Genomic DNA, 26,531 nt, shown 5'->3' with positions numbered 1-26,531 from the left:
ATGAAGTATCTGTGGGTACTTAATATGAGGATAGATATTTTAAAAGAACACACTTACTATATTGAGAATGAATGAAATGAGGTTCATTCCCCGCTAGAACTGCTACCACTTCTCTAAACATAGTATTAGCTGTCCAGTTACACATCACTTGGACCAACTGTCCAGGTGAGTAACACCTCATTACAGTCTAAAGGTCTCATCCCATAAAGGTCTATGGCATTTAACCGGATTAAAATCAGCACTTAACGATGGTGATCCATGAAAGGGAGTAAATCTTTCATAAATGCTAACACAGTGCCACATAATTCAACGTGGTGTTGCCTTATGCTCGTAGTCTTTTACATAATATGTATGCTTCACATGAGAACTGTTTTTATTTTCATATTGCATCAGTGTTGCACCCTTAATACTTTTTAAATGCTGGTGCATAACTAGATATACATGTACCAGCCAACATCTTGTATGTGTATTTGTATACATGAGAGTGTACGTGGATATATATGTACAGGTATACATGCATATTTATGTATGTGCATATTTGTGAGCAGATCTAACATGGAGAAAAAACCCGGAGGACACCAAGCTATAGTTTCCCCTACAAATTGCTCCTCAATACAAGAGCAGGAGTGGGTGTGTTACTACACAGCTTTTCATCACTGTGGCCATTAAGCATCCATCCCTACAATGTATGGACATGCAGGTGCATATGCACATACAGACATACTCTACACCTTCTGCAGTACATTCAGTCAAAAATCTAAATGAGTCATAAAATTAATATTTTAAGCACACACACACACCAGGAACATTTTGCTTGAGCTATGGGTTTTAAAACATAATTAACATATTAGCATATATAATAATGCTAAAGGTTATTGCTATCAGATGACAGAATGGCCTTGGGAAACATCTTAAGTCCCTGCCTTGAAATGATAAATAATGGAAGAGCACTATATATGCCTCAAACTGCTAATACCTCTCTTGCTCTCTTGGACACTCTGAATTACACCCATTTCTGCCTGAAGATGCGTATTTGTTCATGCTACTGATGTAATGGATAAGAATAAAAAGGTGGGGAGACAAAAATACAACAATAATTACAATGTAAGCTTATATCTCCACAATACAAGCCCCTAACACCTCAGTGGTAAAATAAAAGCAACTGCAGAATACTGAAGCAGAAGAAACCTGTGTATGAAACCCTGTCTTCTCAATGGGACCATGATTTGTCACGGAACACTGGTATCAGTTTCCCCTGGAAAGGGCTCTGTCCTGCCAGGTGCTGAAGGGCATCAGCTGAGGTACCACATGCTCTCCATGTCCACTGACTTGCCAAAAAATATCTCGCTTCCCACTCTCGCAGGAACTGGCCAGTGCAGCCCAGGAAGGCACTTTACATTGCCATGGATGGGAGCTCATTTAATGGACCAATACCCGGGGGAGAGGCACACCATCTTTCCTATGTCTTTCTTTTACCCCCTCCTACAAATCTTCCCATTTCCCTTTCTCCCCTCTCCAGAAAGGTTTCTCTCCAGGACAGGGGAGATATCCGTCAGCCCAAACTGCTCAGTGGCAGGGGCACTGTTAATCTGCTGCTTTTTTGCAAAACCTTTTCCTCACCACAGCCGACCTTCAAGTCTGGCGTGGATGTCTGCCGCATACTCCGCACAAGATTAACCAAGCAATTCACAGCCCAGCAGCTCCCTGATCAGCTACATGTAACTGAAGAATGAATTTACTTATCAAGTCACATAACTTAAACTGATGCTCTACTACACTTTAAAACACTCTGGTTTGTTCACACATTTAAAACCTTTGCATCTCTTCAGCTTCCCAGGCAAAGCCTCAACCGTGTAAATATATCACATTTTGCAAATCAAATGAAATACCCCAACTCCCAGACCGTACCTGCATCCTTTTCGATCTGAGTTGCCAGTCTGGTGTTGGAATGGTCCGATCTTTTGGTGCTGGAAACAAAGACATGGTGTACAGACAATTCTTTTTTTAAAAAGAAGTCTCCCTAAAAAACATTTTTATTTTATTTTTAATGTATCTTTGCATTCTGTGTTTATATCATTATGCAGTTCACGCTCTAATCCAGTCATCAGTTTACTCCAAGTAGGCATATATATAGTTATTTGAGTTCAGTATTGATGTTGATATTGTAGCTTATCAGCACACCCAAAAAAAGTGTCTGTGTTCCCTCCTTCTTTTCCTCCAACTCTTCTTTCCCCATTTTTCTTCTTTTGGGGCAGAGTCCATTCAAAATTCAGCATTTGATAATATACAACACTACATACTTAAATAACTGAACTGGCTCCAGAAGTGCATCAGCCAGGTGCCACCAAAACAGTGAATAGAAAATACCAAATCAGTCTTTTTCCCCTTATAAGCCTAAGGGAAATAGCTGGACTCAAGGGGTTTTCTTTGCGTGAAAATATTTCTGTGGATGTATAACATCTATAGAAAAACAACAACAAAAAAATCACTTAGTTTCATATTTAGCTAGGCAGCAATGACAGTCTCCAGTCATTCTTATAACTGGAAAAAGAATAAATTACACAGTCTTATTCCATACAGACAGTAACTCTGTCTCCATTATGAATTATATATTCCCTACTCAGTATTTTCATTGTAGCAGTGGAATATAAATACCATGGGAAAAATGGCCACAGAACAGAAAGCAACTAAAAAGTAGATTGGACTGAACTTTTATTCCTACCTCTAACAAAAGACATTAGCAAAGCCTGAAAATAAGGAACAAGTAAATCCCTGGGGGCAAGCATGTGTCCAACAGAAGGCAGTGTGTGTTGTGGTGACTAGGCATGTTCAACACCAGAAGTACAAACCATCTCCCAAGCCTTCAGGGTACAAGTGAAAGCCTGGCTAACAGAAATGCTATAGTAAATATAAATTTTCCTGAAATACTGGCTCTGGCAGTGGTGATTTAGGATTTCAGGACACTTCATTAAGAATATCATCTCAAAAGTTTTGCCCTCATTACAAGCCTTAGCAGAAGACCTATCGATCAGATACTTAAATATTATCATTCCTTGGAAAATGGGGTTAAAACAGAAAATGGGGAAAGACAGAGCTGTTTGCCTTAAACTGCAGTCAGCATGAGGTTACATGTGACAGTGGCAAGAGTCTCACCTGTAAACCAGCCTGCCAACACAGGGGAAAAGGGCCAAGGCACCATCTCTCCTGGCACGGGAACCAAGGGAGACACTCAGGCATGGTCCTCATCGTTTCCTTTGTCAAATTGCGATGAGGGTGGCATGACCAGGTGGGACTGGCTGGGGTCTGGCTCTTAAGGGTGGAGCACAGACCATAGTGGAGATTTTGAAGGGCTGATGGTTGGACAGTCAACTTAGAAAGCCCCAATTTAGCTACTCACTATGAGAACTTAGATATGCCCCAAGGAAGACTGCAGTAAAGAGGGTGTAAGTTATGTGGGAGGCATTCAAACAGCTTAAGTAATACTGTGAACCCCGGGTAATGTTGTCTTTGAAGCACAGCAGAGACTCTTTGGGAGTCTATGTCCTCATCGCAGTATTGGCTTCCAGGATTTCCCGTGTCAATATACAAGCTATTTAAAAGGTTGGAAGTTTCTGAGCTAAAGCTACAAGCTCATGCTGAAGCCAACTGGGAGAAGGATGCCATTGATGTCCCTAATGTTAGAAGCCTTTTCATCCACCCACTACAGCCTCCCCCAAAAAGCTGTGAAAAACAGACCAACAGAAAAATTGCACGCAGGCATCCATGTAGTAGACAGAAGAGGAACAGAATTGCTTTACTTCTACAACCTACCAGCAACTGATATTTGCTTTAAAAAGGCACGCTCTTTACTTTGCAAGAAATACAGTTGGAGAGAATATGAGTCTTAATTAGAATTATTTCTAATTAATATTAGTACATTATCTACATAGATTAACATTTTATTTGATGTATTATTTATCTTCCTGCCTCTGGTTGGCTCAGCTTATTGTAACTGCAATTTTCATTTCCTATGCAACAGAAAATGGCAACGAGGGGGAGGGCCTTCTAAGCAGTTCAGAATATAAAGAATGATTTTACTTTAAAAATGTTGTCAGAATTTTTCTGCCCTGATATACATCCACCTGCAATTGCAACATATGCAAGAGTAAGCATAAAGATTAGGTTATAGAACTCAATCAATTTTCTATTCTCAGCAGAGAAACACTGCTGATTTCCAAATGCATACGTTCTAAGATTATGAGACTCCTTATTAACTTTCAGTCCCTCTGAAATCAGTGTGGCAGTATGAGGTACAAGTCAATACTATTCTTTACCCCAATTTTTTACCAACCTATAAAGCATTTCTGTTCTTGAGGCATATTGAGACCCATACAAATCAAGCAATACTTCAGAAAATTCTAATCTCTAATAAGTAGGAATCCTTTTGCCCAGCATGCAACTCTGACTCCATTTCTTTCCTTTTCTTTTTGCCTCTGAGAGGAAGATACGTGAAACAATCAGGGAAAATCACGAGTGCTTCAGGACACTCCGAGACAGATAACGCTGCCTGACTGGGAAGAAGGGAAGGAAACAGCACAGCCCTCTCAAAACAAAACCAGGCTTCCTTATGGCTTTATCCTCCATTCCAAGCACAGTAACGATTGCTTAAGCAGCTGAAACATGAGCCTCAGGACACAAAACAAGAAAGGATTTACGTTTTCAGACACTACCAGAAAAACTCAAATTTTTATACAGATATTTTGAAGCATAATATTTTATATATTTATTTTTACTTTTTTTTTTAAGACTGAGGGTAATATAGACAGTTTGTAAAGACAACTTATGTCCTGAAATTCAACTTAATTGAATAAATTCAGTCAGGTAATTCATTTTGGACTTTAAAAATCTTCCACAATTATTAGTAACCAAAGCTATGTCTATACCTTCTTGGAGGCAATGGGAATTTGCAGAGCGTTAAACTACAATACACTGCGCCTAACAATCAAACCAGCAATGCCTTTACTCCTGGGCTTTTCGCTGTCAACTAGGACCTCTCAAAGTGAACTTTTGGGACTAGTGGGTGATTTGGGCTTTCCTCCAGTGGCCTCTTGCTTTAAATTTAGTTGTTACCACTATTCCAAGGTGATAATTAGCTGAGTAATTGGATTTCTTCCCGAATTGCATTATTCTATGCAAACTGAGTGCAGGTCCTTCAGCACTTGCCCTAGAGACCAAGTGATTGCGTTTGAAAGCCTTCGGCTAAGTCGTCAGCATCCTGCTTAGATCCTCAAATATCTATCTCGTGCTCTTTTAATCCAGCATTTACATGGGCACCGAGATAATCCACTGGTTTGCATAGCACTGTTCGTGCCATTATAACTATGGCTTCCCTTTGCAAAAGGATGAAGTCACTTCCTATACTTCCCTTGTCCAAAAATACTGCCTCATTTTTCAACCTGGAAAGACTTTCTTCTCCCACTTTACTCTCCCATTTTGCTTAGAAAGGTAGAAAAAAGGCTGAGGGGTATTCAGGCAGCCTGGGGAACATACAGCAGATGGTAAGAATCGGGCAAGTTGAGGAGGAGGAAAAAAAATTTTAAAAAAAGATCATTGCTGTGCTTATTTCCAGATGAAAATAAAATTGCAGCTTTCCATCTGCCTTGCTGTTGTTGGGGTTTGCCCCAAAACACAAATTCAAGATTTCCAGGATTCCTGCTGTGAAGGAGGGGATCTCTACTTTGAAAGAGAATAAAACAAAGAAAAGCAGTTCCCCTCTGGGAGATGCAAGAGATGCCTTTCTAGGGTAGATCCAAAGTTTTTCTTTGTCTGTGTCCAATGAATTTTAATCCGTCTTTCCATGACATCTAACAGTCAAATCTAAGAGAGAGAAACTTTGCTATGCTGCAGCCCTATGATTATTCATGGGAGTCTGGAAAAAAAAAAATCCTCAACGTTTCCGTGTGAATGTTTTACGCTGCTGGCACTATAAACGGAAGGCTTAGCATTAAAAACACAGTAGTAGTAGTAGGCTATGACAGTGAGGCAGGAGGGAGAATGAGGGGATGGCAGAACAAGCAGGCATCCATGAATATTTGAAGGACACCAGCGGCAAAAACGATGGTACTAATTGGAAGTGTGAGGATGCCCAAGTAGTTTAAAATCCATTTCATCTAAAACGCAGAATGGTTTCAGCGCGATTATAACAGCAAAGGCTGACAGCCCCTTCGTGCATAACCATGCCCAGGTTTTCTGGGCAGCTGCAAGGAAGACATGCCCTAGGTTTAACTCATGTTAATGAAGAGAGATCTCTTCAAAAATGAAAGCAACTTCTCCTTCCTGATGACTCGCTCTGATTTTTATTTTTCATGCTTTCTTCCTCCCCTCCTTCCCTGACTGCTCCAGTGTTTCATCTAACAATAATAAAAAGCGGCTTTGACTGCACACTAGGAAACTGGGGGAGAGCTAAGGTATAAAAAGTTGCAGTTGTTAAAGACAGCACTATTGAAGGATCCTTTTAAAACATGGGAAGATCTTATTATAGATAACATTTCCTGTTCTTAGAGTTTCTTCACTTTCTTAAAAAGGTTTTTATAAATCACTCAGAGACCTTCTTGGTTTGGTTTTGGGGTTTTTTTGTGTTGACTGGTGGTTGGGTTTTTCTTTTTTTTTTTTTTTTAAGTAGGTGTAAAAATCAGAATTGCAGTCATTTGCTGAGATACTGCTGAGCATGTTTATTTGGCATATTCTGAAGCCTTTCCTGAAGACGAGATTTCTGTGCTCCTGCAGCAATAGGGATGCAAATGAAAGGTGTGAATTTGAGATCAAAAGCCAAGTGCCCAAACACAGATTAAACAGCCCACTTAAGTGCTCTGACATTCAAAGGCTTACCTGGGGGATTCACCTCTTATTTGTAAGCGTGGTCATTTAAGCATCTGTGTACTTTAAAATATTCACTGATGCTTTACCAAAATGTCACCAATATCACCACTTTTCTTTTGTCTTATTTGTCTACTTTGCTGCTTCTTTCCCCTTGTCTCAGTATGATTTTTCTTTTAAAAGGCATTCAGCCACTATCTTCAGATATTTTATACTAAGTAATACAAGAAGCTTTATAAGTGGAAGGATTATGCCAACTGCACAGACATGTTTGTGCTCACTCTTGTGTCAGTGAAAAAGGGCTGGGACCCTGACACTCCTGTAAGGATGGGGCTTGGCACAGGACCCTGCATCACAGCTATACCCCACTGTCCATAATTCATAGAGGTACTTTTAATTTAAAAGCAGAATGTGCTAATTACACACAAAATCATGCATCTGAAATAGTGCAGGTGGAGTGTTATTTTTCTCGTTTTCCCTTCACGAGCCACTGCAAACGTTATAGGAAAGGTACTATGGTGTGCCCAGCTATGGGTAAGGAGCTCTGCAGGACTAGTTCACTTGGGCTCTGCGCTCTCAGATGGGCCCGTGAGTGAAGCGGCAAAAGCCTGAGAAACTGTAAGAACCTGGACAGTAGAAAGGAGGTGATGAGAAATGTCCTGGTGAAGTTTTCACCAGAAAAAGAGAGCGAGATCAGATGGCAAAAAAAAATTACCAAAATTTTTGGTAAGCTGCTTCAGCAAATGATGTTCACCACCTTTACTTCACAGAGACACGCACATATTTGTTAAAAATCATAAAAGGAGGAAAGGACAGCAAGGCATTTCAGAATTCATTCTTAATATTCTTTATTGCTGATAAAAAAGTGCTCTTATGCTTTTTCAGTGTGCAATACTAAAATAGCATATACTTAAGATATTTTAAGTGTCACTTTTAGACTGAAGGTGACTGCTTAAAAATAAAATTAGGAGGTAGAGATGGCAAGAAAGTATGAAGAAATACAAGAATAAGACAGAGACTGGTGAATGATACCTTATAAAGGAAGCCTACATCAGAAATACTAGTTTAGTTCACTATAGGGTTTTCCATATACATATTCTCACCAGAAGATGAAGGGAGGCAAAAAGGAAGCTAACCAAACCATTCCAGTGCTATAAGCCTGGAAGTGCAGCATCAGTGATGCCATACTGAAGAACAAGAAAAAGCTTACTGATACTCTGCAGTTGTACAAAATCCAGCCTAAAACAAGGGTAACTTTTAATACCTCTGTTTTTTTCATTGCAAGGACTGTTGAGAATGTTAAGCATTTACAGCAGTTGTTATGGTAGTCTCTACAGTACTCTTCAGACTGAAAAAACCTCTGGTATTTTGAGAGCAAACACTGCTAGTCAAAGGATTTAAAAAAAAATAAAAATCCCTCTAGCATTCATCCAGTATTTACCGAGTCCCAACTAGCACAAAGCTTCAGAAGCGATTCTCAGTGGCAATGGTCACACAATTCTGCATTTTGCATTATCTCAGGAAGAAGTGAGAGAAGTGAGAGACATTGTACGTTTTGCTCTTATAAGCCCTGAGGCAATTTGGGTCCAGTACATACCCTTGTACATAAGGAGACAACCAGGACTCGAGCACGCTGTAGCATGAATTATTCCCTGCTGTTATTTGTAAACAGCCTACGTATCACCTCAGTTAGAACAGTTACACTTGCTGAACATCTCCTCTGTGATCTCAGCTTTACCCCTGTCTTCACATCTTGACAAAAGCTGCTTGAGTAAGCATCTTCTTGAAGGAAAGGTTTGAGTTTGGTGCTCCAAACCTCAGCTTGCCCATAAATGTTTGATTCTGTTAAATCTAAAACAAGAAGTGATCTACGTTATCCAAGTGAATGGGATGAACGCTTGCTGAGAACACCTATTCTCATGGAAATCTAGTCAACTCATTTCAACAGGTTTCCAATACTCAACATGACAGAGATTTCATGAGTTTACATGGTCTCATTAGCTTTACTTAATTTGGAAGGTAAGCATTAGACAAAGAGTTTATAAAATTTTAGTGCCACTGCGTATCCACACAAGCCTTAAAATATTACATGCTTCCTATGTCTGATTTATGAGTCTATTCTCATCTTTCTCTTACGTCCTGTTGCTGCCTTCCTTTCCAAATATCTTTAAAAGTCCTATTCTATCATGCTCATGATTTCTTTTCCTCTACAGGTCTGCGTTCCTGCTTATCAAAGTCTGTTGCATTATTCTCTCAGATTTTTCACTGCATGGCTTTTCCTTTTTTGCCCATCCCTTTCCCTTTTCATTTATCCCGCTTGTGGTTTTGATCTCTCCTTGTGTTCCTGCCTGGCCTCAGCATGCATTCCCTCTCTGATGCCTCCCTTCTGTCTTTATTCTGTCCTCTTAGAATGATTCAGTGAATTGGAGCTGTGAATGCATCTTTAACTCGGCAGGGAACTACAGAGCACTGAATCAGAATGCACTCCCAATTAATTATCACACATATGGCTCCTATTCAATTAGCCCCAATTTGTTTTATTGACTGCCAGGGGCAAAATTTGAGAAGAGGAGATGTTAGAAGTTAAAGAGATACTGCCAAACAGTTAAAATACAACTTTGAATTTTGTATAGCTTCCCTTCAGTGTGAAACTCTTGGCAACTCAGAAAACACTTATTTTAATACCAGAGCTATGTAATTAAAGGTGCTTGGTTTTCCTCACCCATTCTTTCCCAGACAGCACTCACATTTTCCCAGTTGAGTGTGACTCCACACACGGAGTCAAGCGATGAGATGAGGGCTGGGTTGGAGAGGAGATGTATGTACCTCTGTGCTACCACAAGTAGCCAATGGGGCACACATGTACACAGGGTCACTTATTCCAGGGGAGATCACAGTTCAAGATGCTGAGGGGAACGTAATTTCTAGTAGGGCTTCTTTTAGCCTGGGGCTTTACCTGAAGCAACACCTCCCGCACCTGAATGCTGTGGCTTTGTCACTCCACAAAGCCCTACACACCTGCTGAAAGGGATTAAAGAGTCCCAAACCAGGCAAGTGTTGCAGGTACAAGTCCGTGGGCATTACTGGTGGTGTGCAACGTGAAGATATATAGCAGATAGGAACTGCAGCAGGGAGGAGACAGGGAAGGTTCTTGAGAAGACAGATGAGTGAGTCTAATGAATAACATGTAATTTCAGAAGGCTCGTGAAAAACTAAGGCTGAGATACAGACAAAGATGTTCCTTGTTCTTCAGACATTTTGGTTTTCTCTGTTCTCTCCCCCAATGCCAGAACCATGGCCACATGTGTGCCTGGAGAATAGGGCACCAACTTCCCAAGGACCAGTTTATACTCATTGTTTCAACAGAGAAGAATTTTGTTCCCCCAAAATATCACCTTTATTGGGAAATCTGCCAGTTATAAGAGAAGAGTAATGAAGGAAAAATAGCAGCAACTTGCTAACGTTTCAGCTTTTGCATTACTGTCAGCCAGGGAGTGCCACTACAGTCAGCAGGAATGCTGTACCCAAGGGCACCCAAGCCAGGCCCAAGCACATCTCAGTACCAGTCCAGGCTGCAAGCTCAAGGATCGAAATCCCTTTATAGTCTGCAGGAAGACTCTCATCAAATTCCACGTGCTTTGTGAACGGGATCAGGCAAGCTCTTCTGATTTGAAGACAACACACCAAAAATTCAGACTAACACCCCTTCATTCGTTGGTCCTCTTTGTCTTGACTTGTAAGTCCTAGGCACTAATAAGCACCCATTTTGGTTTTATCTATATGCTCGTACTTATCTATACTATTTTGCTGAGTTCTACGTTAACTTAACACTCAATAAAAGCCTGGAGGAGCCCTGAGGCCAACTCAGTGAAGACCTCTCTTAAAAGAGCTACGGTCATCAAAGAGGCTAGCATTCATAAAACTGAGTAATAGCTGATAACAAAGGCACCAGAACCTCAGTACACTCCAAAGTCATGCAACTGGAATGCAGTGCTTCTTTCTGATCAGTTCATAAAAAACAGTATAGCAATAGAAGCAGTAAGAAAGAAACACAGAAATTAGCAGAGAAACAGTTCAGAAGAAACTAAACCGATTGCAATGAACAGTAAAACTCATGGCTGCGATGTGCCTTTCATGCCAGGTGGCTGGAAGTACTCAGAAAAGTTTGAACCCTAATTAAGGAGAACAGGCAGTGACAGTAGTCAGAACATAACATTTCTGAAGTGATATTTGAGGAAATAAGGCAAACACTAACTCCTGTCGATTAGAGGAAAAAAGATTCTCCTATGCCTAGGTTATGCTATAATTGTTGACTTCAGAGGTTAATGTACCTTGCTTTAAAGTATTCATTGTAAATCAATGTCCAAGGCATTACTGAATTATAAACATCTGCTGCAGTTGTTCCTCTGTAAACATCACCACTATGGAGGTCTAAGAACATGTGAAAAATCAAACAACACAGTAAGAAAAGACAAAAAAAAGAAATCCAGCCCTAAAAAGGAGAACCTGAAAGGCCTGAACGTGCAGCTCCCAAACAAGGCCCATAGACAGTTATGGTTGAATGATGTTTTGTGTTCGGAGCAGGGGGTTTAGCAGCTGTAACAGATGAGCAGGCTCACAGGGAAAGCAGATGCACTAGGGTGTGTTAAAAAATAAGCATTTGGAAGTGGAAGGCCTGTTATTTTATAGGAAAAAGGGAGGGAGCAGACGGGTACATTTCACAACTCCTTTTCCTGCAAACGTGCATAATGTGGGGTCAAACCTAATTACGTCTACACTGGGAAAGCTCTTCCCATTCCACCTGCAGGTTGCCCATGATGGGCGGGTTAAGTGAGCTGGTAGGAAAAAAGAAAATGCCAGCCTCGCTAGATCCGAGGCAGGGCAGGTTTTCCTCACCCTCCATTCCCAGCTGTATTAGCCTTACAGGTGCCTATTTTCCAAACCACAACGATTGGGGCAATAACATAGTGATACACTTTTTTTGAAAAGATGGAGAAAAGAAAGGCTTGCTCACATATTCTCAAACACAGAGAGGCATCCGGTAATGCCATTCTGAGATAACTGGCAATTAAATCACAGCCTCTTTAGAGACACCTAACTAATTCAGAGACACCACACAGTAATTCACTTGAGACCCTTCAAAGCAAATGCAAGCTGTGCCTTACCCAAAAACAGGCACTGAACCAGATGACCAAGAAAGAATAGAAACAAGGAGCGGGAGAGAGATGAGTGACTTGCAGGCAGTGAAGTCTCCATATTCCTGGTGTCAGTATGCTGTTTGTGGGGACAAGTCACAGCTGCAGCAGAGAACAGGCTGCTTGATGCGATCCAGCGGTTAGACCCACTGGGGAATGAAAGTAAACTTCCTACTCTGTTCTGGCCATTGCCTCATCCAAGATACAAAGCAAGATAAGAGGAAGGGAGGAGGGGGACCCTCAGGCTGCAGCGTGACAAAGTATTTAAGAAAAAAAGCAAAGCCGAGGAATGGAACAGCGTTTGAACAAACACTTTGTGCTTTAAAGTGCCTATACATTAAACAAGATTTACTGCTATTTCCTTTTCTCTCTCTGACATCTACAGCCTAATCATTCCAACAGCTGTAAAAATAAAGACTAAAACAGGACTCTTCAAACTGGGAAGCAGGACTCAGGCTAATGCCAGGACAAAGCCAGTGTTGCATCAAACTTTTTTTTTTTCTTTTAAAAAGAGAAAATTTCTCATAGTCGGACTCCCACAAGACACCTAGCTCACGAGCAGCAGACCAGCTTTCTAATTTTACACACCTCTCCTTTCAACAGCAATGGCAGCAAAAGCTCTAAGCAAGTGGTTGCATGAGAAGTTGTTCTTTCTTAATTGCCTGCCTTAGTGCCTTATTTTGTCTTCTTTTTCTTAAAGTCACACATCCCTTCCTCCCCAGAAGATCCCTGACCTCAGTGATGTATTATTGGTGTACTAGACTCCGCACACACTGGGTACCAAAGAGCACACTATAAACAAACAGCATCTGCTGATTGCAGGGAAGAACACCCATGCTCTGCGCGCACACTGCAAGAGCACAAACAGGCACAGTATGATTCCTGAATTTTGAAGAGCTTGCTGGAATTTCACAGTTTGCTTACTGTCAAAATGAATCTATGATTTTTATTTTTTTTTTACCCGCTTGAGTTCCTCCATCTCCTTGAAAAAACAAACAAGCCATCATCTTAATTCTTTCAGACTTTCAGCTCCAGCTCACATCATCTAGAGTGGCAGATGCCCGGCCAGAAACCTGAGGAATCAAACTCCTCTTTAGCCAGCAGAAAAAGTGGGACTAAGAGAAACATTGGAAATGCAAGATGTGTATGTATGTATGCACTCAGAAAACACCAGGTAGAGACAACCAAATCAACACTTTAAGGAACAGATGGAGCAGTTGCTCACCACTCAGTCTGCTGGCCTAATAGCCCAGCTCTTTTAATAAACATGGTACTCTCTGCTCACTAATGTCCAAAGCTTCAGCTTTGGATTCACTTTACAGAAAACTAACCAGATGGTTTTTCCTCTTCTAATTTCACACTGTTGGCCCAAATGAGATGCAAAAATAAGTTTTCCTTAAGTGAAACAAAGAAAAAATGAAGTTTGCTTGACAGCAGTGAAGTGTGCATATACTGATGAACAGAAATTACACTCTAAGAAAGCAACCTAATTTATGACTTGGAAGAAAAACAAAACCATGATATTTTGATATCCAGACTGCTTGTCAAAATTGTTTTCAGTTAGTCCAATTAAGAGGTTAAATTACAAAAAATATAACCATGGAATTGACTACCCCTAACCTCATATAAACGTAAATGAGTTTTTGTGTAGCTAATATAAATGTGATAATTTAACGTAGTCATCAATAGAGGAAGGAAGTGTTTGAAAATGAGTATGCAAAGCAGACAAAACAAAAAAGCTATATAAAGCACACTGCAGGTAGTTTTTCCCTGGGCAAAAGTTCCTGTCAACAGGCAATAAATATGGAAATAGCAGAAAAATCTGCCAGAGCTTCTGCTTCTTATAAGCATGTCTCAGACTGCACTGCAGTGAACTTGTGACTTTCCACGAACACCGCGCTGAACTTGGCAAAACTGTCAATGCACTCCAAAAAGAAAATCTATGCACCAGCTTCCCCATCTGTTTGTTCTGATTTGTCTTACAGCACCTGAAAGCTCAGCGCACATCTGGCCGCAGGGCACTGCAGCCCCGAGACAGGTCAGTGCAGGAGCCAGAACAACTTCCCATCCAGCTCAAGTCCCCCATCCTATTTAATTCCCCAGCTCCGAAAGAAAGCAATTATGCCATCCCTTTGAATTTTTAGATGTCGAAGGGATAAGATTTAAAGCAGTAAGGCAAGGCCCATCTCACTTCATTCAATGATTTTAAAATATTTTGTAGAAAATTTTCCTATTCTTAATACAAAATTATTCCCTTTTCTTGCTGCCTTCTGTCTTTTCACTGTGACCCTTTAATGACCGAGGAGTTTTTCAGTCCAGTGCTCACTCGCTCTTGTCAGTTCTTCATGTGAGCAATAAAACACTGAAACGGAAGTGAGGCAAAGGAGAATCAGAAGTGCTAGAGACAAAACGTATACAAATTGAGGAGGAGTGATTAGATGTGCATATCGTGGGATGCCACAGGTTCAGGCAAACATTTATTTCACTGTGATGACTATCTAAATCTTCTACAAGGCTGTTTTCTACTTCTGAAAGGTTTTTGAGGGGCAAGGTTGTGGTTTTTATGTTTTAAGTGAGAAAATCATAAAAGATACACTAGAATTTCTAACAGCAAAGCACATTTTTTTTCACAAAGAGTCTAATTTAAGCATTCATGTTGAAGACAAAGTTGTGGTTACTGCTTATTTTGAAAGGACAAGTAGTGGTGGTTTAAAGTATTAAAAGGGGTAGGTTTTTTTTGCACTTGGGGTTTTACAGTTCATGGGTAAAATAATTAGCTTTGCTTTCAAAAATTATTAGACCAACTTTTCTTCACTTTCCTTACTGAGAGTCACAGATGGTCAGTACTGATGAAAACAAGATACACGCGCCCCCCGTTTAAGTACCAAACATCAAGTACCATTTCTGTTCTTCTCTTCCCAAAAGTCTTAGACAAACCAAAAGCAAATGAAAATGGTCCCCTCTGTTTCCACCCACAATAACCTACAGATTCAACACTAACCCAGCTATATGGAAGTGATGTGCCTACAACCGAGTTTCATTCTCTTAACTGGTACCTAGAAAAGCAGCCATGTGCCTTTAAAATGGTCTGGTTGAAGTAAAATGTAGCAGATGTTAAAATCTCCACTTCCTACTTAATATCGTTCAAAGATTCTGTCCAAAATTGTAAAGCTGGTTATGGGATTTGTGGTAGCTTCCTGCCTTTCCATGACTCTCCTCAACTTCACTCCTACAAAATAATGAATGAGTTGACCCAAAAAAAGACGTGTGAGGTAGAATTTTGTTAAGATCTGGCCTCAGTGTACAAAACTGACCTCCCCTCAAAAGGTTTCCATAAATCTCATCACATTCAAAAGCAAATACAAAGCCTCTTTATATGATTTGGCTTTGTCTAAGTAATCTCTTTATAGATAAGTACATATTCACTCACTGACACAAGTCAAAATCAAACAAAAATAAAACTCTTCAAACTAATCAGACCCCTCCCCCTAAAAGACGGAAAAAAATCTGTCACTGTAATTTCTATTTTTGAATTCTCTTGAGGTGCTCAGGTACATCAGTGGCACTGACACAAGAAGTGTGGTAACTGTATAGCACTTCACGCTGGTCCGGCCACGTCCTGATTTGGCCAATACAAGTTTCACTTTGTGCCTCAAACTGCTGTTCCGCAGCTGCAGGAAGTTACTCCAAGCCTGGTTACATGTCAGTAGGTGGTGAAGAGCTCACACTCTGCCCAGAGCACAGGACTCAAAGGACTCTCTTTAGTCACCGAATCCAGCCCCTAACATTGTAGACCGCTATTCATCCCTTGCAAAAACTACGTCCCTCTGGAAAGATAAGTGTTTCCCTGTCTCCAGAGCTCTTGCTGAGAGCCCATTAGATCCCAGTTACCAAGAGCTTTCAAATCCTACTGGGTAGAAGGAGCAGAAGAGCTCTGTATTCAACCTTTTCAATACCCTACGTTTACGTCCTTGTCACGCTGAATGAACGGCAGCTAAAATCTGACAAAACCAACCAATTCATAAGTCAAACTCCAAGATCAGATGTAGCAAGTAATGACAATGTACACCCATCATCACTTCACTATGAGAGTTACCTGCCACATCCCAAACAGTAACATTTAATCAGGCTAGTATAAAAAATATTAATGCAGCTTGACTTCTAGTGCCAAAGGCTTCACAGATTTAGTTGCTAACACTAGCTAGCAAGACAAAAAAGGCTGACTACTGGGAGTTTTACTGATCTTTTTTCACAGCTTCGTTACTGTATGGCTGTACAACAAATGCAACATGACACCTCATCTGTAACCTACGACAATTGTTTAAATACATTTTCAGAAATAACCAAATAACCATGAAATAGCAAAACACCAGAATCAAGACTCAAAGATAAACCTCTTACGCCCTACAACAATTTAAGGATTATGTTCAGAAAGAAAAATACCACCAGAAATGAAACTAATGACAGCAAAACCTTTACAAATAACAAATGTAGAAAATTTTTGAATAGTCTTACTTGTAGTTTTTCTCCCAGAACTTGATCGGTCTTGCGTATGATGCGATAAAGATGACACTACCAAGAAATGGACTCAGTGGTGTAGAGAAGACTGAAGTGGCCAGAGTTTGAAAAAAAAGCATAGCAGAGTCTGAAAATTGCAAGTTAAGGTAACACAAATGATTTCTTCATACTTTTAAACCATTGTTGAGGCAGGTCTTCGAACTATTTATTTTTGCCTTTTTCTTGTTATTTATTTTACCAAAGAAGTGGTAAGGAAAGGAAAGGAAGGCAGGCAGTGCCAAACTGCCAATTACCAGCATGGAGTCGGTGGCTCTTCAATGCTACACAGCTGTAATGGAGGTGACATGTTTGAACGGAGCATGTTATTAGCAGGGTGACCCTGTCTAATCTCTGCCCGAGGACAGATCCTGAGCGTAGGCAGAGCAGTAAGTGCCCTTTTCCAGCTACCTTAGTGTACCTTCTACAACACAAAGTGCCCTTCCAGAGTCTGTCATACAGAGTTTAAAACACAAAAACCTCATTTTCTTGGAAATTCTCAGTTGTCTGCACTGGAGTCTTGCTCCCAATGTGTCTAGTATTTCATTCTGTATTTCTGCTTATTTTGTAATGACCTAGTATGTAGAGCTACACAACCTGCTGGCTTAAAATCGTGTTTTTGTGTCAATCTTTACTGACAATTTAATATTCCACGCTGAATGAAAGGGTAAAAAATGTTCAGTATTTCATACTTTTTAAAATATATACGAAGGTAGAAGCTGAGGACAGGGGATTAGTAAATATCACACATAAGCATCATAATGAATGCCTGAATCCATAGCTTACTTTAAATCTAAATTCATATTCCAGATTGCTGGAAAGCAAGTTAGAACATGAACAAAGACACTGAAAAACATGCAAGTTGAAAGGAACGTGACCAAGTTGAAAGGAACTTAACCCAAGCAAGTTTAACGTTAGGCTTTAATTCTTCATTAATTCATACCACATCCATGAAATCTCAGGAAAACTGTCTCCAAGTTGGCATAAGAGAATAGTTGTCCCTCCTTACATCTCTTGGGAGGAAGGCGCCACATAAAGAAGTCATGGAGTAAGGAGTGACTATCAAAGTACAACACTCAAGTGCATCTCAAACAAACTAAAATTCAGGTCAAATCACAAAATACCTACAGTCTTTTAGCTTACCCTCTTATAACAATATCCTGTATGTGTCCCCCACAGACTTCGAGACTTCACCAAAAACATTTTAACACATGTATCACCATTTGTGGTACAGTATTTCCATAAAAAAGGCTAGCTAGCCATGCTTTCAAAGCAATTTGCAAAATCTAAAACCAAGTATTTGCCAAAAGATCTCTCTCAAATCCCTCAAACTTATTAAAAGAGAGTGGTCTGGAATGGTGTCTTTGTGCATTAGCGAGCTCGCAAAACAAGCTGCCCTCAAGAGTCTAAAGTTCAAAAAGCAAGAGAGAGCACAGAGCAGGAAGCAAGTGCATCAAAAAAGTTAAACTGTCACATTACACTGTAATCATAACCAGCATTGGCTGTGAAAGATGAACAAGTATTTACAAGTGTCAGACAAGGGAAGGAGGCGTGGGAGCTGAAGAGACAAAAAGAGAACAAGAAGGACAGATAAGGACAGCAAATCAAGTTTTCTAAAAGGAGTTCTAATGTCATGACTGATTTTAAAATTGCCACCATCATGAGTTAAGACATTTAGGACTTCAGTGTGAACGGTTTGTGTCTAAGACATAATCAGTAGCAACAGTTTTATTTTTGCTAAAAGACATAATGCTCTACTATATGTACATTGGAAGACATTTCCTATTCGACTTGTGAAAAGCTGTTTTAATAAAGTGTTTCATATATGTAAGCTTGTCATGAGAGCAAGTAACAGCACCCAGCTCCCTTACATAAACAGCTGATGTGTACAGCGGGCAATTATCTGTCATCAGGGCTTTTTTATTTGATGGTACCCCGATTTCCTTTTATTTTTTTTTAATACCAATGCTTTAATTATGTTTAACTAGCAGATAAAAAAGAAATGCCAAAAACTTACAGGCACGCTTTTTTATTCTACGTCCCAAGCCAGTTTTCCCGCGTACCATCTTTGTTAGGTTATACAGTGTAGAAGCAGAACTTGTTCCTTGGCGAATAATGGATTTAATTTTTTAATATGGCCAAAATTAAATTTGGAGAAGAAGAAACGACTAAGCCCCCTTCAACGTGAAATAAAACATTCTATTTTGAAGACTAATTCTTGTAATTAAAAAATCTGTTTAGATTCCAATCAGTTTCAGAACAAGTACCCGAAAGACTGTCATTTTCAAAGTCTTCCATCCCCTTTTTTTAACAACACACATTTGCAGTAAGGTCAGTGCAAATCCTGTTTCCCAAACTCCACATTTGTAATTGCAGTTTCTATGGGCCAAAAATGTTTTGTCACTTCCAAGCAGATGTTCACTTAGAAGATGGGAGAACTGAGCCGTCACAGGGCTTCCTTTTCTGGTGCTGGAGCTGTAACTCTGAAACAGCCAAAGCAGAAGCTCTCATAAGCAGGATAATCTGAATCCTTTCTTTCCAAATCTCACCATTGATTTATTATGTAAAATCCTCCTTCGACTGCAAACTACACTGACTTTCTCAGTGCACTGATAATTATAAACACATAACCTTTTCCTACTCATTTAAGCACTGGCAACTGAAGTTGCAGGTGTCTCCTCAAGCCAGAAGCCCATTCCCGTTCCTTGTCTTTCAGGATTAGGAGGGACTTTGAGGGGTCCCCTAGTCCATCTAGCAGAGACGAGGAAGGATCAGCTAAACATGTATGTCTCCTGACAGATGTTCATCTAAAGTCCTGAAGGTGTCTAATAGTGGAGGCTCCACAACCTCCACCAGGCAAAGCTCCACGCTTGTTGCCCTTTGTGCTCTGCGCACCGGAATCAAACGCATTAAAGCACGCAGAACTTCTCGTATCGCTGAGCTCTATGGCTAAAGCTCCCAGGGGCACTTCAAAATTTAAAAATTTATGTCCCATTTGCAGAAGTGATTTAGGCAATTAAGAACCACAAATAATTAAACTCTGCAAAGAAATGGCAGGCTTAGTGCCTCTGCAAGCTGCAACGTGCATTCGTTAGTACTGTTTGCAGGGTTATGGTAACAACAAATAAAGATACCATGCAAAAAGGCAAAGTTATTGTTGTGGGAATAGGAACTTGGGCATTTAACCAGTATCTTAATTGTAACGTTGCCTTAAAAGACAGATTTGCATTTCCAACGGATATTATCAATATAAATAATAGAAAGCTAGTCTAGGCCACTTCAGTAATAACTGTGTAAATAAACTAAATCCTGCTTAATAAACTGCTTTCCATTTTGCAAAGCTTAACTGTTACTTTTACCAAGAGTAAAGTTATCACTGCACAAAATACTTGTGACCAAAGGGAAACTTGTTGACATATAATCTTAGTTCTTAAATGTTTTGCTAAATAACCTTATATAGACTTCTCCTGCAATACATACTTACAACAGAGCTGAAAATAATTTTTTGTTGTGGAATTCTGTAATAATTTGCTACAAATCACTCAAAGCGCTTGAACAGATCCTTATAACATTTTCCTTTTGTAAACAGGCAATCTAAAGCTCTCTCTCAGGGAATTATTCCGTCTGCAATTGCCTCTGTCCAAGGCTCTCATTTGTACTTCCTATCTCAAAACATACGCATAGTTAACCAAGGCTGCATATGGTTCAATATATCACAGCAAAGGGCAGAGGGAAGAATTCACTCAAGGGGGCAAAAATACCAGTGTGGGATGAAAGGGACAAAGACTTAAGTGTGTATACCTAACAAACAGGAGAAAGTAAACTCTTCACTCTGAACTAAAACCACTTTGTCAAATTTTCTTCCACAACTGTGATTGGGAGGGAAGGAAGAAATGAAAAGTTAGTCTCCAAGAATGCTTTAGACGTCAATAAATTTAAATTTGTTCAGTTAAAGCGCTTCATTTATTTTTTTTTATCATTTTCCTGTATTAAGTTTCTAACTGAATTGGGGCTTTAAGATTAAAAACTTTTGTTCCAAAAATTCAATATATATTTTTTAACCTACAGACACTTGGGGGGTCATTGAACTCTGTGTTTTACTCTCCATATCCACAAAACCAACGTTCACAGTCCTGAAAAAGGCACTGAAACAAACTGTTTCCAAAGGACTGCTTTGGTGTTGACGAACATATAATGTTACTCACAAAACAGAGTGGAAATGTTAAAAAGGAGAACGCAACAGATTGAAAAAATGTACATTAAAACGTTAAACCCCAGCTTTTTCTGAAATGTGAAAAAAAAAAAAAAGCTGGACAGTTCCAACAGATATTGGCTCACTAAAATGAATTTGTATCTGAGATACCAACTAGAAGCAACTGAGGAAGTAACCAATATTGTAGAGCTCAGTCAGCCATATGCCCAGCACTTCACAAAACTAGCTTCTGCACACATAAAAGTCCACCCAAGTGGGAGCAAATATGTCACTCACAATGTTTTTTTCTGGATGCATCAAAAGTCAGTGCTGAGGACTGTGGAAGGAAGTGATCTGCAGAACGCGGCCCAGTGAGAAGGGAGCAGGCATAAACAGATCAGTTTGAGTCAGTTTCCCAGTTTCAGATCCCATGCAGCCAAGAAAGAGAGAAAACTATATGTCTCAGGAGATGCTCCAAGCATTTTCAGATTTTGAAATAAGTTACCTAGTAATTTTGCACCTTGTTCAAACACTGTAAGTAAATTACATACATGAAGAGGAATTTAAGAATAAAGAAAACCAAATTTATAAAGGATATGAGGTATTGCAAAGAGCTGAGCAAAAACATGGAACGATGATCCCCAGGCAATCTGCCAGGGAGCAATGTATGTCATGATGAACTGCAACTTCTGCAGCAGGTCCCACAGCTGGAAAAAAAAAAAGGAGGGGGGGAAGAAAAAACATGGTGACTTTTTAGGCACTGATATAATTTCAATACTAATATTGGCAAGTGACACTTAGAACCGTGACCTGGAATAAACGTGAGATAAATTATATTGCATTGTTAGTTTTCATGAGCATTAAGGCTTTACTTTAGTAAGGCACACAAGTATATTCTTCATTTGAAATTCAAACTTGCAATGAGCAACTTTTTTTACCACCATACTGAGAGGTAGCTCCCAGATTACCTTTCCCCAAAAGTATGTCTGCTTTAAGTAGAAAGTAGGAAAACAGGTTCTGATATTTGCTGCGTATATCACAGCACCAGTCAGATAGTTACAGGAGAAGAGATTCCAGAAGAAAGTGGATATAGCGAACAGATGATGCTCGATGAGCAACATGTGTGGCTCTGTACACGGAAGTCAGACTTATTTCTCAAGAACAGAACATTTTCATTTGTTGAATCAATGGGAGAAACCATCACTATCTATGTAAGCATATGCTGGGCATTAACCATGAATTGTGGCTGCATTTTCAAGATCAAACCATCCTACCTTATAAACTTTGCATTAATATGAATTTTTATTGGTTGTGTGGTACAAATTGAAAAACACACTGAATTTACTTTTGCTTCCTGTAAAATATGCTTGGTGCTGCAACTAGCAGTTTCTGATTCAAGAATGATGTGTACTTATTCCCTAGAATACGTTTTTTTTCTGCCAGTTCTCTTGGCATCAGGCCAAAACAGATCTTATGTCTCGTCTGCACTGAGCCATCAGATTAGTACTGCAGAGTAGGTTCCTGACAAACCGTCAGGAAAGATTTGGCGATCAATGGACATTAGCGCTCAACACACAGAGAAGCTGACAGCGAAACAGGAGTATATGCAATATTTCAAGCGTATATAGCTATATGTTGCATTTCCTAGAGTAAATTTTTTAATTGAATTAGTAAGAAACAAGACATTGCCAACGTCCTGGAAGACACTGAGGCTACATCAATACTTGTACATGAAATGCTTCTAGGGAGTGTTCCCAGGCACTGGTATTGTGTATGTTGTCAAATTTTCAGAAATGTCCCTAGAAAGGTTTTGCTCTGGCCAAGCCAGTACTCTTCCAAGCAATCCCCAGGCATCCTTTTGAATGAAAGCCCTCTGTGGTCCATTTCCAGGTGGCAATTCCATACCTCAACCTTGCATACAGGCTGTGAGAGTTCATTAGCATGGACACAAGCTTCCCCACGACAGCTGGCCTCAGGGACAGAGCATGGTCCTAGGCGCTCTTCGTTTACCAGTACGTTGGCAGTCAGAGAGGATGCACCTTCACTGGCTAACTCATTTCATCTGTCCTTAAGCTACAACCTCCAAAGTAACACCGGGCCACCTGTAGCCATATCAGCAAGACACTTACAAGATGTCTGATTGAGCTCCTCTATGAATTGTTGTAAGTAATTGCAAATGAATTGGGAGGGAGGTAAGAATGACTGATAGCATTAATGGGATTTGGTCTTTGTGCTACCAAAGAATCACAGAAGCAGCTGCCGTGTCATGCTAATTCCAGTTCTAACTGATAAACCTTCCAGCTGAGATGCAAGCAGTGCTTCACATGCTTTCTGTGCTTTGGCATGACTCAAATTGGGAGCAATATGCAGAACACAGATTACGTTAACTTTGCACAGGCATACCATTTAAAACCAGCAAAACCCTGATAAAAACAAGCTGTTATGATGTCTTCAAGGCACAGCCTGGTTACCCCTACTTAGATTGAGAAATCCACATCTTATCATCTTTGTTTCCTCTCAAAAATACTATATGTGACTTGAAAAATACAACTTTAGATAAATGGAACTGAAACTAGAACTGACTTTTATTTATTTGAACCCTGTTTAGCAGGCTGTGGGGTTGCTTTGTTTTGCTTAATTTTTATTTATCTGAAATGTCTGAATGAAAATCTGGGAGAAAAATTGTATCTGCTGAAAGATTTAAGCGAAGGGCTGAAAAAGCTAATGACTCACATCTGAAACCTCAAAAATTCAAAACTGCAGCACAACCCAGCAAAGTTCTGCCTGTTACAGATTGAAATCACAAAGCCATAAATTACCCCAGCTGTGGTCAAAGCTCAGGGTTCATCAAAAGGTTTTCAAACCTCAAATAAAATTCAGGTTTTGCGTTTGCTAGGAAACCAAATCCAGGAGGAGACTCTTCTGGCTTCTCGTTCTGTTATATTCGTTTTAATCATTCTTTAATATTTACACGTTCTTGCACAACAGGCCACGGAGCCCAAGTTCCCTGTTGCTTTTAACAAATCTGACTATTTCTACATTCACCGCTGCTTGAACTCGCTGTTGCTTCTTTCAACACCTGCCTCTCGGCTAATGTTTCCACAAGACAGGCAATGGAGCTCATTTCCATTTGCAAAAACATGAACCTAAGAAGAGCACTCTTGTGAACCTCTCTTGGTTTTTGAGAACCTTATGACACTGCACCTAAAGGCCTGGAAACGTGTGATTTTCAAGGTGCTGCTTTCATTAAGAGTTGTCAAGTGTCTCTATTACCTCTTAAATTACGGCTTCCAGGGCACATTCTGCAAAACACCTTAAGGGTAACGTGTCATTAGCATTTTACATATCTAACTACGCTTGTTAAAGATGATGTCACCTAGCAGCTACAATATAGAGATTTACGAAGGGAGAACTTGGCTTTATATTTTCACTGAAAAATATATTGTTCCTTATCAGTTTTACCCAATTTACTACATACTTTCTCCTATATCTGACATAGGAACTCCAAAGATTCACGAAGCTCTATTACTTTTCTCACAGAAAGAAACTGAAGCTGCTAAAAACTGCCTTCATAAATAGGAGGACGCTGATCCTCAGAAACAGTCATTCTCTTATTTCAGCTACAACTAACTGCATTTCAGTCTTCAATAATCATAAGATGCTAGCTTAAGAGGAAAACATTCAACATCTTTTTTAAATTGTCAGAAAGAATTAGGATTAGAAACAGGAAAGGCAAAGCACATCTGGAGTTGAATCTGGCGAGGAAAGTGAAAGGCAACTGGAAGGACTTCTACAGGTATATCAGCAGCAAAAGACAGACTGGGGAAAACACGGACCCGCTGCTGAATGGGGCAGGGGACCTGGTGACAAAGGACATGGAGAAGGTGAAGGTACTCAGTTGCTTCTTTGCATTGGTCTTTACCGGTAAGACTTCAGGAACTGCAGGCCCCTGAGACCTGTGGAAAGCATGGAGAAATGGGGACACCCTAAGCACTGAAGGATTAATTAAGGGTACATTTAAACAAACTAGACAAAAACACTTCCATGGGACCTGATGGGACAGGTCAGTCCTCCTGTGATTCTGTGAAATACGCAATTTATCCTCAGCAAAGTTTTGTCTGAATACAGATAATAACTTGCTCCTGAGGGTGTGAGATGTATTTTTAACAGTGCTAGATACAAAGGGGAAACTTTCCCTTCTAAAGTGAAGGGGGGGGATTAAAAAAAAAAAAATCTGTGCTGAGTTTTAACCCTCTCTTTATAATGATTTCCTTAAACATGTATATATAAAGATTAATTTTTCATTAAGACTTCTCCCTCCCAGTTTAGGATGATTTATATGAGAATACTTTTATTAAGCCGTCTCAGATCTTCAATGTTTTCTACAGTTCAGTAAGCAGAAAAACGATGTATTATTTAGGGGACATAAAGTTCCAATAGTCTTGGATATTGTTACCGATGTGACAGTTTTGCACAGTGAACAGTTTTTAAGTCTTCGATAAAGAGTTTAAATTATTAGTATACTCAGTGAATTTAAGCCAGCACATTCCCGCTACTGTCAAATGAAAGTGCAGAACGTGCATCTTTCTTTTGTATTTATTTTATGTGGATACACACATTTTATCATTTTAATTATCCTTAAGTTCTCTATGAGTTCTGAAGCCTCTACAGACCTCTGGCACATTCTACATATCTATAAACAAAGCAAAGGCAAAGACTTATCTTCTCAGGATTTCTTTTAAATCTGGTTATTCTTACTTAACCAAATTTAAGTAACATCACAAACCAGAAGTTAATGTTAGGATGTATTAAAAAAAAAGATTTTGGGAGTCTGAAACATCACTAAAATATGATCTCCTTTACTCAGTTTGGTAGCTTTCAATAAACTAGGCAGAGATTAACACCTGAATTTAAATGACACTGAATGTGAGATGGAGAGCATGCAATGCTTTCAGCTTTTGGCAGCCTTTTTATCTGTTTAGCATCTGTTGGGATTCTGTGTAGGCAGATTCCTTGGCAATACTGGGACTAAATAATGCATAAACATTAACGTTTTTTTGCTAAGCTTGAATTTTGCTGTGCTTTAGAAAAAGTATATGTACAAATTGGTTTTAAACAAAAATAACTCATATGCGTGTGGCTATATACTCTACATGCAACACAGAATTGATATAGAGATTAAAAAAGTTAAATGCAGAAAGCAATTATTTCCCACTTTGAACTTGTATTCATTTATATTTCTGTTTAGATCCTAATAACTTGAGACAGATTTGAAGTCAGATTCTCAGATGCTAGGTGGGTATTTAGTTTTTCATGTTAAGCTAGTTCTGGTCAATTGATGGCTCCGATCCTTGGAAATAAATTCTAATATCTACTCATAATATTTTTTGGTATGTCAATAAAAATTAAGATACATTACAAGGGAAAAGTTGTAAGTATGTATGAGTTTAGGGATATGAAATTAAATTTAAGTGGAATAATTTTATTCTAGTTCATGCCTTTGCTTTGCAAATCATTGACTTACTTCCTGGTTTTTATTTAATGCCATTTAAAACAAACTTCACCTACGAAATCCTACAAAACAAGACTTACTGGAAATATTAAAGCTTTTTAATGCTTATGTCTTAAGTCATTGTGACATTATGAACAGCACTATGTTTGAGTCTACACCAAATACTTTCTAGGCTGCCTTTATTTGCATCTCCTTACAGACATTTGAAGCCTTTATATCGTGG

The 26,531-nt window shown here is 39.5% G+C and overlaps 1 protein-coding gene across 2 annotated transcripts in view; it reads right to left on the bottom strand.

The window, feature by feature from the left end:
* The window catches only part of PCNX2 (pecanex 2), a 161,074-nt gene that overhangs the window by 40,035 nt on the left and 94,508 nt on the right, over positions 1 to 26,531 (bottom strand). For both annotated transcript variants that reach the window (XM_063329031.1, XM_063329032.1), the window contains 3 exons: positions 21,395 to 21,503; positions 16,566 to 16,695; positions 1,909 to 1,967 (listed from right to left, as the gene is read on the bottom strand). In XM_063329031.1, the coding sequence (XP_063185101.1) occupies positions 1,909 to 1,967; positions 16,566 to 16,695; positions 21,395 to 21,503 (298 nt within the window). The remainder of the gene's footprint in view (positions 1 to 1,908; positions 1,968 to 16,565; positions 16,696 to 21,394; positions 21,504 to 26,531) is intronic.

The sequence above is a fragment of the Chroicocephalus ridibundus genome, chromosome 3 (genome assembly GCF_963924245.1).
Source record: "Chroicocephalus ridibundus chromosome 3, bChrRid1.1, whole genome shotgun sequence".
NCBI classification, from domain to species: Eukaryota; Metazoa; Chordata; class Aves; order Charadriiformes; family Laridae; genus Chroicocephalus; species Chroicocephalus ridibundus.
Note: the sequence above shows the minus strand (reverse complement) of the source record. Positions and strands in the feature narration are given on the sequence as shown.